The 12,891-nt window shown below is 43.5% G+C and overlaps 1 protein-coding gene across 5 annotated transcripts in view; it reads left to right on the top strand.

Annotated features, from left to right (window-relative positions):
• GNB1 (G protein subunit beta 1) overlaps window positions 1-12,891 on the top strand; it is a 94,265-nt gene that overhangs the window by 69,655 nt on the left and 11,719 nt on the right. For all 5 annotated transcript variants that reach the window (XM_026520051.4, XM_026520050.4, XM_048222010.2 and 2 more), the window contains 3 exons: window positions 230-336; window positions 4,836-4,899; window positions 5,920-6,082. In XM_026520051.4, coding sequence (XP_026375836.1) covers window positions 230-336; window positions 4,836-4,899; window positions 5,920-6,082 — 334 coding nt within the window. The remainder of the gene's footprint in view (window positions 1-229; window positions 337-4,835; window positions 4,900-5,919; window positions 6,083-12,891) is intronic.

The following is a 12,891-nucleotide window of genomic DNA, read 5'->3' as shown; positions in this document are numbered from 1 at the left end:
GCGATGGACTTCATACGGACCATGAAAGGAAGGTAGGTGCCGTGGTAAGCAGGAGAAGCCACAGTGGAGAGCTGCCTTGGGTGACCAGCAGGAACTGGGTGGGCACAGCACCGTGGGTGAGCAGCACACCAGAGCAAGAGGGTGGGGCTGCAAGGAGGGTGGGAGAGGAGGCCTCAGGAGAGGTCATTCCATGACAGACTTTTAATTTGTAGTAACTTTTATTTTTAAGATCACAAACAACATCGACCCAGTGGGAAGAATCCAGATGCGCACCAGGAGAACGCTGAGGGGGCACTTGGCCAAAATTTATGCCATGCATTGGGGCACGGATTCCAGGTGTGTGGGAGCATGAGCAAAACATACTGCTTGAGACACTCAAGGATTGTTCTGTTTTTCTGAGGAAAAATAACCTGAACTCATTTGCTGTCATTCGTAAAGACAGAATGAGGATGTTGTCAGTGTCTGGGCAGGCCAGGTATAGCATCACAATTGCACACGCCTGTGCGTATTTCCACTCACCTGGGCTGATGATACACTGTCATTGCTTCACTGCCTTCATCATGTTTATATGAGCCGTGACCGCCCCCCCCCCAACCTCTGCTCTCCCAGCTCCACTGTGCCGTGCCTGTGTGACCTTGGGGAGGTTACACAGCTTCTCTGTGCCATGGCTCCTTGCCTTTCCAGCCTGTTGCTCATCACTCCTTGGCTCCTACCCTCTTGTGGTTTCAGCGTCCTGGCTCAGGGATCATAACCTGCTCTGTGGTGTGGGGAAGATTGAGTGTGTTGAGCCTTCGAGCAGTGACTAGAGCATCCCGAGTGCTGTGCACAGGTTTGCTGCTGGTTTTCTTGGAGCCCGCCGCAGACGTGTGGGAGCGCATGTTGCCGCTGCTGCCCCGCCTTCCTGTTATCCACCGTCCTGACAAGAAAATGCCCCTCAGGCGCTCGTTGCTTTAACCTGCAGCATCACCAGAGTGAAATCTGCTCAACTCTCTCTTTCTTTTAGAGGCTGCTGGAGGATCTCTCTTCTACCTTTTCCACCCAAATAATTAAATAACATGCTATGTGACTTAGTGGCTGTAACATGCTCTTTCAAATACCTGGTGTATGAGTCTCAAAATGCCTTTCTTTGAGTAGCATTATTTTGTGTTGTATGTCAGAGAGGAATTGCTTGGTTTTCTCTTTGTTCATGAAATTGTCTGCCTTAGAGTGTAAACAGCTACAGAACAAAAGAATCTATCTTTAGTTTGTTCTATACGCTGTTCCGTACATTTTCAAATGCAAATGAGAGCTAACCGATCATTTTAATGATGGCAATAATCAGAAAGACTAAGAACGGGGAAAGGAAGAAAAATGCCCTTGCTAGTCAGTCCACCTTGGAATTTGTTATCAAAAGTAGACAGTAACCAAATGGTGTATTGCCTCCAGGGCTTTTCCTCCATCTGTAGGAACATCAGTGTCCTTATCAGACAGGACACTTGATAGACACTGCAGCTAGGCTGTACCCAGAACCTGGTACTGAGGAATCCAGCACTTGGAGCCTGGTACTCGGAGCCTAGTGCTCAGAGCCTGGTACTCAGGAATCGGGTACTTGGAGCCCAGTCGTTGTCTTGCCTCCTTAAGCAATTTGCTCTTCTGCAACAGCTGCGCTCTAGTTTGGGGAACTGCAGAGGTGACACGTTCCTTGTGCCTAAGGGTCACTGGGAGCACCAGGTCAACCTGCAGGTAGCTGTGGAAACGAGGACGGGGGCTCAGGGTGAAGCAGGAGGGCAGGTGGACACCATATCATGTAGCTTCCCAGTCATGGGGCAAAGCTTTATGCTCCATCTGGTCCATACACAAATGGTGCTTTGAAAGCTCAGAAGGAAAAACAGCAAGGGCATGAATAAGTAGCACCAAATTCAGGGTCACGGTCACCCCTTAAAGAAGGGGGGACTTGGAAGATCGCATGGGAGGCTCGTGGGGGCTGTTGTAGTCTTGCTCTGTTTCTTGGATGGAGCGGTAGACACTTGTTTTTTTTTTGTTTTTTTTTTTTTAAAGATTTTATTTATTTATTTGACAGAGATAGAGACAGCCAGCGAGAGAGGGAACACAAGCAGGGGGAGTGGGAGAGGAAGAAGCAGGCTCATAGCGGAGGAGCCTGATGTGGGGCTCGATCCCAGAACGCCGGGATCACGCCCTGAGCCGAAGGCAGATGCTTAACCGTTGTGCCACCCAGGCGCCCCGTCACTTGTTTTATAACTGCTTTTGAAACTGCACAGTTACGTTTCACAGTACCCTTATAAGGGGCCCTATTTTATAATCACAAACAAAAGAAAACGAAAAATGATATTAAGGAGGATCTCTGCTATTCAGAGCTTTTCAGATATTATTTTTTTCTACATAGCCGTATTTTCTGGGTAGGTAAATTTTTGTCTTTCTAAAGTCCAAAATATTTGTTTCTCATGATTCAAGGCTGTAATTCATGAATACCAGTTATCTTACCATGTTTCTGTAGTTTAGAGATGCTCTTAAACTGTTGTACTGATCAGCAGTTTATTTTTCAAAACCATAGGAGAGCCCCACAATAAGAGGTTTGCGCATATGCGTGTCTCAGAAGGTTTGCGTATACATTTATGTTTATCGACTTAATATTTTCATTTATACTTAAATTCTACTTTTTACAACATTTGAGAGTCTCTTTCAGTTACATGAGTTAATGTGAAACTGTTTCTTCCCTTTCTAAAATCTGCTAAATTCTTGTTATAATTGAGAGTGAAACACAATTGGCCCAGCTAGGCCTGAGAGCCCTCCCTCCTCCAAGTAAATGAGGGGCCAGAGGCATTTGGATGTGGGCCTCTATTCAGTCTCTGTTCTCAGCTCCCTGGAGCCCTCCCCTCCTTGCTGGCTCTCGCCTGTGTGTTCTGGGTGGATGCGCCTCACAGTAACTGACTTATGAATAGCCGAAAGCTGTAGGGGCAAAATGAACCCAGTTCTCCAACAGTTGTCCTGTCTTGGATTAAGAAGTGTCCTCTCTCACCTTCTGGAGGATCATTGGACAGCTTAACATTTCTCTAACCCCTGGACGAGTCAGCAAATATTAAGCTCTCTGACCAGGAGACTTTTCTAAAGGTGACCCTGCTGGAGATTGAGCTTCTTTGCGTTGGCTTGGATATTCCATTCAAAGACTGTAAAGGGCCAACCAGAAATTGAGCAGCAGACTGAACCTTACTCTGTTACGGGGAAGGAAATAGCTTTAAGTGCGTAATAGGTTTGTTACTAAACCTGTGTGGAGGGCTTTGCTTTAAGAAATTGCATCTGAAAAATGATAGGATTGCACCTGCACTTAGTTTGGTTCTCTGATAAGTTTTGCAGTGCAGCACTGAAAACATTTGTGTTCTTTGCCAAACTCATTGTTGACTCCTTGTAAAGGAAGTTTATGCATCAGAACATAGAATTTGATGGAAAATATCACAGTTGTCAGAATGTCTTGAGTAAGTTACCGTTTGTTAAGTCAGATATGCTTTTGGCTGAAATGATCAAAACCTGTGTTTAATTAAAATCTTTAAAATTAAAACTCTGGGGCGCCTGGGTGGCTCAGACTGGCATATCTCTGCCTAGCATTATGAGTAGAGCCTCCTTGCCATTCCTTGAAAATAGCACATTCTGTAGGATAGAGTTCTTAGGGTATCTTATGAGTCGCTGTGGTTCCGGAATTACTGTGTCCCTTTGCCCATTAGTCATGCTTTCCTTCTGCAGTATCCTGTCTTAATTCTGCCAATATAGACGGAGCACCTTTTCAACACAGGATCCCAAACTTAGCGGTTACCCAAAGCAAGAGAATAATCATGAAGGACATTCATGACAGTTACTAGTCTCTTCTGCTGGACAAGACACGATTCTGCTGTAGTTTGTCATCTCTTTGCAAAGCAGGTGGGAGGTTAAGTGCCTCCTTAATGTTTCAAGGAGACTGGATTCTACCATTAGCCCAGTCTGGGAAATTTTCATGATTTTTGTTTTGTTTTATTTTTTTGGTGAGAAATGTCTCATAAATTTGGAGTATCTACAAGCTGATTATTCTTTACTATCTATGCTTTCTACTTGTCAAATGGAACATAAAGTTGTATACTAAATGTTTTCTAACACCTTTGGTTCTAAAAAATCTATATGTCTGAAATTTGATTTATAAAAACCAAAAACCAAACATAAGCGTTATAAGAAACCAACCTGTCGAGGCGCATGGGTGGCTCAGTCGGTTAAGCATCTGCCTTTGACTTAGGTCATGATCCTGGGTCCTGGAATCGAGCCCCACGTTGGACTCTCCGCTCAGTGGGGAGCCTGCTTCTCTCCCTCTGCCTACCACTCCCCCGCTTGTGTATTCTCTCTCTCTCTCTCTCTCTGTCAAATAAATAAATAAAAATCTTTGAAAAGAGAGAAAGAGAGAAAGAAAGAAAGAAAGAAAAAGAAAGAAAGAAAGAAAGAAAGAAAGAAAGAAAGAAAGAAAAAGAAAGAAAGAAAGAAAGAAAGAAAGAAAGAAAGAAAGAAAGAAAGAAAAAGAAAGAAAGAAAAAGAAATCAACCTTAGCTCACCAGAGAGTGGCTTTGGTGATCTAGTCTGCATTTGAAGGCAAGCACTTGAATCTGAACTGTTACTTATGGGAGTATTTTCTTTCATGCTTTCAAAGTTGAGCTAACAATTAGACCTTTTTAATTATTTTTTATAAATCAGTGTGCTTTGTCTCAAACAAATGTGACACTGAAGTGTGTGTTCGTAGTCACTAAGATTTAGTTTGTACCGTTGCCTTTCTGTGATACCTGTTGCTGTGGTACTGATAGTTTTCTTTTGTCCTCTTCCTGCAGGCTTCTAGTCAGTGCCTCACAGGATGGCAAACTGATCATCTGGGATAGCTACACCACGAACAAGGTAAGGACTGCAGCAGCCCCTTCCTGAGAAACCAACCTAGGAGGAGCCAGGCTTCTAACCTCCGGTCCGCTTGTATAAAAACACATCACACAGGATAGGGAGGGGAATCGTGGTGAGTTTTGTTTTCAGTGTGAAGCCAAATCACGTGGCTAGCACATGCTGCTAGTGTCTTCTGCTGTGGTTCCTGGTCTCACTGCAAGGCAGGCAGGAGCTAAGTCCCTCCTTCGTGGTTCTGAAAGACCTGGATTCCAGAGTTCCGATTCCAGAGTTCCCTCAATCTGAGGACTTTCATGTTTTATTTAAAAATGTAGAAATCCAGCTTTTCATTTAGTTATTCGTTTTCACAAGAGATAACCTGAAAGGCAGTGTACTTTGAAATGTAAATTAAATTCTTTTAAACACTTAATCCAAGGTTGTACTGAATGAGGAAGCACTTACTGTCACTTGGTCCATACGTAGGAAAAGATCAGACTGTCGTATTTTAACTGCAGAGTCCTAAGACAACAAATCTATCCCAAACGTGGGGAGGTCTGTGGCAGGATTAATCACAGTGTCTAGTTTTGTTACTTCACTGAAAACATTTTGTTTTGTAAATCAGTTTATAGCCATTTTGACAGGCTAGTGAACTGTTTTTTCTTTTTAACATATAATCTGCGTTTAGGAGACTAAAACTGTTACTTAGGTGCATACCTAACCATAAATTGTGACCTTAACAAGACTGCAGAGTAAATTGGTGTGCAGCACTGGATGTTGGTGTTTTGTGTTTTTTTTTTTTATGCTGAGTTCAAGAATCAGATCACTAACTGACTGAGCCACCCAGGTGCCCCATGGATTTCTAATTAAATTAGTACTTTATCTGACTGGCCACATGTATAAATTATTTTCAAAATAATTCTGGCCGTTGTTTTGCCGTGTCATCTTCTCTGCAATGAAAGTTGAAGACTGGAAAAGAACCATAGTGTCCTTAGTTAATGTTTTTGAACTTGAGTGTGTCTGCATCATCTATGTTTTGTCACTTAGGTCCATGCCATCCCTCTGCGTTCCTCATGGGTCATGACCTGTGCATATGCCCCTTCTGGGAACTATGTGGCCTGCGGTGGCCTGGATAACATTTGCTCCATTTACAATCTGAAAACTCGTGAAGGAAATGTACGTGTGAGCCGTGAACTGGCCGGACATACAGGTACGTTCTCACCAGTAACTTTAGAGTTGGAAATTTTTTTGCCTGCCGTGTCTTATGTGTTTTGGACACTCACCTCTTCTCAATAGTTATTTAATGAGATTGGTTGTAATAATGGCCAGAAACATTCTGAAAATGAAGTCAAAGACAGGCTTTGATATGCCTTCACTGGTAAGAAACCTTTGGATTGAGGTCGCCATTGCGTCTGTTTTCAAGGATCTCAGGGACCCAGGTCACGCCTTCATAGCTGGCAGACACCCTTTTTATTTTATCGTCACATAGTTCAGTCCGTTACCTTCTTCTAAGCCATCTTGTATCTTGAGCCTTTCCACGTGGGTTTCCTAACCTGCACATGCCTGAACACACATGGATACGCACGCATACACACATACCTAAGTGTATGGATGCAAACTGTCCCCTTCATACACTTCATACCCACTAGCACTGTTGTTGAGAAGGAAACAGAATAGAGTCCTCTAGGCTGTTCGTTTGAACACAGCCAGCTTTAAGGGTTAGGGGTTTATTATTTTGCCAAGTTTAGTTTACCTGTGACACTTACTATTCATAACAAAAACCAAAGTGTTTCTGAAAAAGGAAGTCTCATCCTAATATTTTACTTATGTGACTGTCTGCTCAGTTCTCAGTTACACCCCACCGGGCTCACTTACAGCACATGCTACCAAAGAAATGATCATAAGTGAAGGAGTAAATACTACTACTTTTGACTCTAGTCAAACCTTCTGTTAAATTAACTTTAGCAGAGGGCCTTTTTTTTTTCCTTTGAATTTGTGTGATTTTTTGTTTATTAAAGTGTAACTAGCATCAGTATTCTGTTAGTTTCAGGTGTACAGTGTAATTATTTAACACGTGCATGTGTTGCTCAGTGCTCATCACAGTAAGTGTACTTAATCCCCTTTACCCGTTTCCTCCGTCCCCCTCCAACCTCCCCTCTGGCAACCACCAGAGTTAGATGGGATCGGTTGTCCTTTTAAAGATGTGCTTCCTGAATTTTGTTCATTTCTGTCCTACCTTATCTCCTGCTCTCTGCTGGCTTTGGGGTTGCTTCCTTCTTAATTTTCCAGCTTCTTAAGGTGGAGCCTTAGACCTTCAGAAGCACTTAAAGCTATAAATTTCCCTCTAAACAGTGCTTTAACTGTATTATCATTCAGCTTGAAGTAGTTTTAATATCCTTTTGATTACTTCTTTAATTCGTATGTTACTTAGAAGTATGATGTTTAATTTTCAAGTACCTGAAGTTTCCTTGGACTGCTTATTACTGATTTATAATTAAGTTCCATCATGTTCAGAGAACAGATTCTGTGTCATTTCAGTTCTTTTCGGTTTATTGGGGCTTGTTTTTAATGGAGCACAGAGTGTCAGGATGAGCACGCCACAGACACATGGAATCCGAGTCTATTTTGCAGTTGCTGGGCAGTGTTCTCGGTGTGTTCATTCCAGCCAGACTTTTGATCCTGCTCAAGTCTCTCCTATCTTATCTCTGTGAACTGCTGGGAGCGGATGTTAAGGGCCTTGATTATGGATTTATCACTTTCTCCCTTTAATTCTGGCAATTTTTGCTTCATATGGTTTGAGCTCTGTTAGAAGTGTATACATTTATGGGTGTCATGTTTTCCTGATGAATTGATCCTCTTATCATGATGAAATGTCCCTTTTTCTCTCAGAATATTCTTTGTTGTAAGTCTGCTTTATCTGATGTCACTAGAGTCACTCTCGATTTCTGTTGTTTCCACACGTTTTTTTCCATCCATTTTCTTTCAAGTTGACTGTATCTGTGTAAGTAGGGTCCCTTATAGACAGCGTGTAGTTGGGTCGTGCATTTCATCCGTTGCAAAGGTCTCTGCCTTTCCGGTGGTGATGGTCCGCCCTGTTCCGTGTGGTATGCTTATAGTTGGCTAGAGCTCTGTCGTGCCACCACTTGCTTTGCCTTCCTGCCTTTTCGGTTAGAATACTAACCTAAATTCTTAGAATACTAGTTGAGTTTATCTGTTGGCCTGCTAGGTTTCCTCCTTGCATTAATTTTTAGTGGTTTAGTGATTACAGTGTACATTCCTAACTTTTCATGGTCTGCTCAGAGTTAATGTTGTATCAGTTCATATAAAACACAAGAGCCTTGCAGGCATAAAGGCCCATTTTTCTTCCCTTCACCATTCTGTTTTTTGTGTTTTTGTTTTTTTTTTTTTCTTTTTGAGAGAGAGAGTGAGAGAGAGCACAAATGAGGAGGGGCAGAGGGAAAGAGAATCTTGAGCAGACTCCACACCCAGCTTGGAGCCTGGCAGATGCAGGGACTCAATCTCATGACCCTGAGGTCATGACCTGAGCCGAAATCAAGAGTCACACTCAACTGACTGAGCGTCCCAGGCCCCCTCTGCCATTCCTCGTTCTTTATCATGTTTTCATAGCTATTGATCTATACGCCCCCATCATACATTGTTCTGCTTTTCCCTATAAACATTCTTGGCCATTTGAAGAAACTTGAATTGTCTTTTACTCCAATATTTACCATCACTAGTGCTCCTCCTTCGTTTCTAAAGATGAGAGTTTTCTTCTGTGTTCTCTTCAGCTTGATGAGTTTGCTTTAGTTTGTTTGTTTGTTTGTTTCTTTCTTTCTTTCTTTCTTTCTTTCACTTTAGTTTTTTACAGTTAGTGGAGGTCTACTAGAGTGACTACTCTCCATTTTCATTTTTCTAAAAATGCCACTTTCCTTCATTCGTTTTTTGGGGGAGGGGGAGAGTGGGTGAGAAGGGGTAGTGGCAGAGGGACAAGGAAAGAGAGAATCTTAAGCAGACTACACACTCAGCGCACAGCTGACTCAGGCCTCAATCTGAGGTCATGATCTGAGCGGGAAACCAAGTCGGGCTCAACCGACTGAGCCACCCAGAGGCCCCAAAGGGTTGTTTTGTTTTGTTTTGTTTTAAGTTTTTATTTTATTTTTTTTAAAGATTTTATTTATTTACTTGTGAGAGAGAGCACAGAGGGAGAGGGAGAAGCAGACTCCCCGCTGAGCAGGGAGCCCCACTGGGACTCAATCCCAGGACCCTGGCATCATGACCTGAGCCAAAGGCAGACGCTTAACCAACTGAGCCACCCAGGTGCCCCTGTTTTCTTTCTTTCTTTTTTTTTTTTTTAAAGATTTTATTTATTTATTTGACAGGGAGAGAGACAGCCAGCAAGAGGGAACACAAGCGGGGAGTGGGAGAGGGAGAAGCAGGCTCCCAGCGGAGGAGCCCAATGTGGGACTCGATCCCGGAATGCTGGGATCACACCCTGAGCCGAAGGTAGACGCTTAACGACTGAGCCACCCAGGTGCCCCCTTGTTTTCTTTTTTTTTAAGTAAACTCTACACGCAGTGTGGAGCTTGAACTCATGACCCTGACATCAAATGTTGGGCGCTCTGTGGACTGAGTCAACCAGGTGCCCCTGTTTTCCTTCATTTTTGAAGAGTATTTTTGCTGGATATATTGATTTCTGGGGTTGACATTTTTTTTTCCTTTCAGCACTTTAAAGCTTTTTTCTTCGTGTTTTGGCAGTTTGATGATGATATGCCTTGGTGTGATTTTTCTTTGTATTTATTGTGCTTCAGCATCTTGAATTTACATGTAAAGTTTTGTCTCTTACTAAATTTGGGATATTTTAGGCCATGTCCTCAAATACGTTTTCTGTTCTGTATTCTCCTCTCCTTTTGCACTCCAGTGTGTGGGTTTTCATATAGTCCTGTGGGTTCCTGTGACTCTCTTCTTTTTTCTGCAGTCTCCCCCCTTCTTCAGATCTGTCCTCAGGCTCGTGTGACTTCTGGCACCTACAGTATTCTGACTACCCAGCAACCTGTATTTGTCAGATATTCTGTTTTTAGATTGTAGAATTTTTGTTTGCTTTTTAAAAAATATTCTCATTTTTCTGCTGAGATTTCCTGTCTTTTTATTTATTACATGTATATTTGATGTCCTTCTTCATAGTTATGAGAGCTGTCTTCAGAATGTTTGTCTGCCATTTCAACAGCTCATCCTCTTGAGGTTGGTCTTGGTGGCTCTTTTCAGTATGGGTGACATTTTCCTATTAGTACAATTAGTAATTTTGAACACTTCCCTGGACGTTGTGACATGTTGTGTTGTCGAGATTCTGCACTCTTGTGTTCTGGCACAGCCATGCTGCATCCTGCCGGGCAGCAACAGAGACCTTGTCTGTCCTTTTCTATCAGCCAGGTCATATGGAGCCTGCTCTTTGCCTGTGTGGTTCAGATGTAAGCTTTGGGCACTTAGGTGCATGATTTAGGGCTCCTCTTCTGTGGCTTTCTCCTTTCTAGGCTTTCTTCTTTGACTCTCCTACTGTGGTTGCCTGCAGATCTGTCCACTGGCTATTCAAGGTTGGGCACAGATCTTACCCACATGGTGTAAGATGGGGACCTGCCATTAAAGCAGACTCAGTGCCTTTCCTTTTTTCCAAGTGTAGGCTCCCCTTTGTTTTGTCTGCTGTTGTTTCCTGTGCCTTTAGATGTTTGTTTGTTTGTTTGTTTGTTTTACAGATTTTATTTTTAAGCAGTCTCCATACCCATCATGGGACTTGAGCTCATGACCCTGAGATTAAGAGCTGCACACTTCACTGAAGGAGACAGCCAGGCGCTCCTGTTTGTTTTTATATTTGTCCAGAGCTCGTAGTTTTCTGTGGGGAAAGTTGCTCCTGTGGATAGGAACTGCTGCCCGACCGCCGGAAGCCAGGATGGGCTCTCTGCATGACCCTTGTGAGCTATGTGATTCTGTCCAATGAGCACACTTCATAAACCACTTTATCGCGTTGATGAACTTCCAACACGTAAAAAACATATGTTCTTAATGTTTATCAATCCCTAATTTATAACCAGATTCAGTGTATTGACTTCCATTTTTAATTAAGGCTTTAGATTTTTTAACACTGCATTTGTCGAAACAAGAAATAAAATGAGTCTTGGGGCACCTGGGTGGCGCAGTCGTTAAGCATCTGCCTTCGGCTCAGGGCGTGATCCCGGCGTTCTGGGATCGAGCCCCACATCAGGCTCCTTGGCTGGGAGCCTGCTTCTTCCTCTCCCACTCCCCCTGCTTGTGTTCCCTCTCTTGCTGGTTGTCTCTCTCTCTCTCTGTCAAATAAATAAATAAAATCTTAAAAAAAAAAGAAATAAAATGAGTCTTAGAGGAAATATTTTGAAATTTTTGTTTCCCTTATGTCATGAAATTTTACTTCCTGGGAGTTGAGTGGTTTCTTAAAAACGTTTGGCCTCTTTAGAGTATGTATTACTTTCTTCAGACATGATACATAGTTTTCAGCTTCAAGTCAATAAAGGTTGAAATCTAATAAGCTTAAAATAGTCTTGTTTTAGTCAGAGGGTAACGGTATGAACTGTTAGTGGGTTCATCACATCTGAGGGTTTGCTGTCTTTGTCTTGTCTCCGACCTGAGTGTCTGTTCATCACTTACGATGCCTCTCTCTGGCCTGAGCATTAGGTTGAGAACTCTTGGTTAAGCCATGGTTGGGACATTTTCTTGTAGAATCTTAGAAACTCAGATGCACAAAATATGCCTGTGAGTGCTGTTATCAGCAGGCGTACTGAATCCTTCCTAGTCATGTCTCATAGTCCCAGGACGGGAATCCTGTGCAACTCATCTTCAGGGATAAGGCTCTTCGTAATCAATTGTGTCCGGCTGTTGTTTCCATGGAATGTAAGGGCCCATATGGAACAAACAGAAGCTTGTTTCTCTAGAGTCAGCTACCCAGGGTTTGGAAACTCTCTGGCAGTACTTCAGAGAGGAGCTCTCAGATGGCGCTCTATCTTACAGAGTAAAAGATGCCCTCTGGAAGCAGCTGATGGACTGAATTCACAATGATTGAGCTGGGGCGTTTATTATTAGTAATGTAAGTGTAGTACGTACAGAGCACAACTGTCTGAGTGCTGTTGGTGGAAATCCTGTCTGAGAGATGAGGAGCGCCCTGAAGACTCACATCTGATGGAAGTGTCAGGCCTGGTATCACAGACTGTTCTCAGAGCAGGTCCCTCCACGCTGATGAGAAAAGAATTGACACCTGCTTTTAGAGGTTCCTTCCTTCCTAAACGTCTCATTGCAATGTGGACACCCTGTCCTTCCTGACATCATTCTGGTCAAGATGGCCACAGAGGCATAAACATTTTAATTGAGTTTAGCCAGAGGTTTTCTGGGTACAACGTGGTATGTTGCTCAGTGACTGCCTAGCATTCCTGCCAAACCAGCTGTGGTGGCTAAAACTTTGTTTCCTAGGGATAGTTTGTTCATACGATCTGAGGCTGGATATTTCATATTCATGTGAAAGCACAGTGGACCAGACACATTGTCTGTTAATCACTTGTTTCTCTGGCACACACCAGCAGACTTGGATGTACGGGGAAAGATGTCTCCTTGTCATTCTGCTCCAGGGGTTATCATTGGGCTGCTCATTGGCACCCTCTTCGTTGGCAGTTAGTTAAATGTGACATGCTTTAGGCTTTTTGCTTGTGTGTCACAGTCTGGGAAACTCAGGTCCCACTGCTCACTAAATAATCTCATGGAACGTTCCTGGGGGGTCGGGCTGCCTGATGCCTGGCCTGGGAGTAGGGCTCACGGTGCCATCTGGGTAGTGTGCATGCTTGCCCCTTGGCTTCCCTCTGGATGGCTCCCTTGGCCTCCTTTCCATCTAGCCTGCTTAGGAGCCCCAGCAGAAAAAGAGCCTGTTTTCCTAGGGCGGCCGCAAGTCCTGGCTGTGCCTGCCATTGGCCACACTGGATTCCACACCCACCCCATCCAGCCTCCTGG

Source organism: Ursus arctos, unplaced genomic scaffold (assembly GCF_023065955.2).
Source record: "Ursus arctos isolate Adak ecotype North America unplaced genomic scaffold, UrsArc2.0 scaffold_32, whole genome shotgun sequence".
NCBI lineage: Eukaryota > Metazoa > Chordata > Mammalia > Carnivora > Ursidae > Ursus > Ursus arctos.
This window is presented reverse-complemented; position numbering and strand designations above follow the sequence as displayed.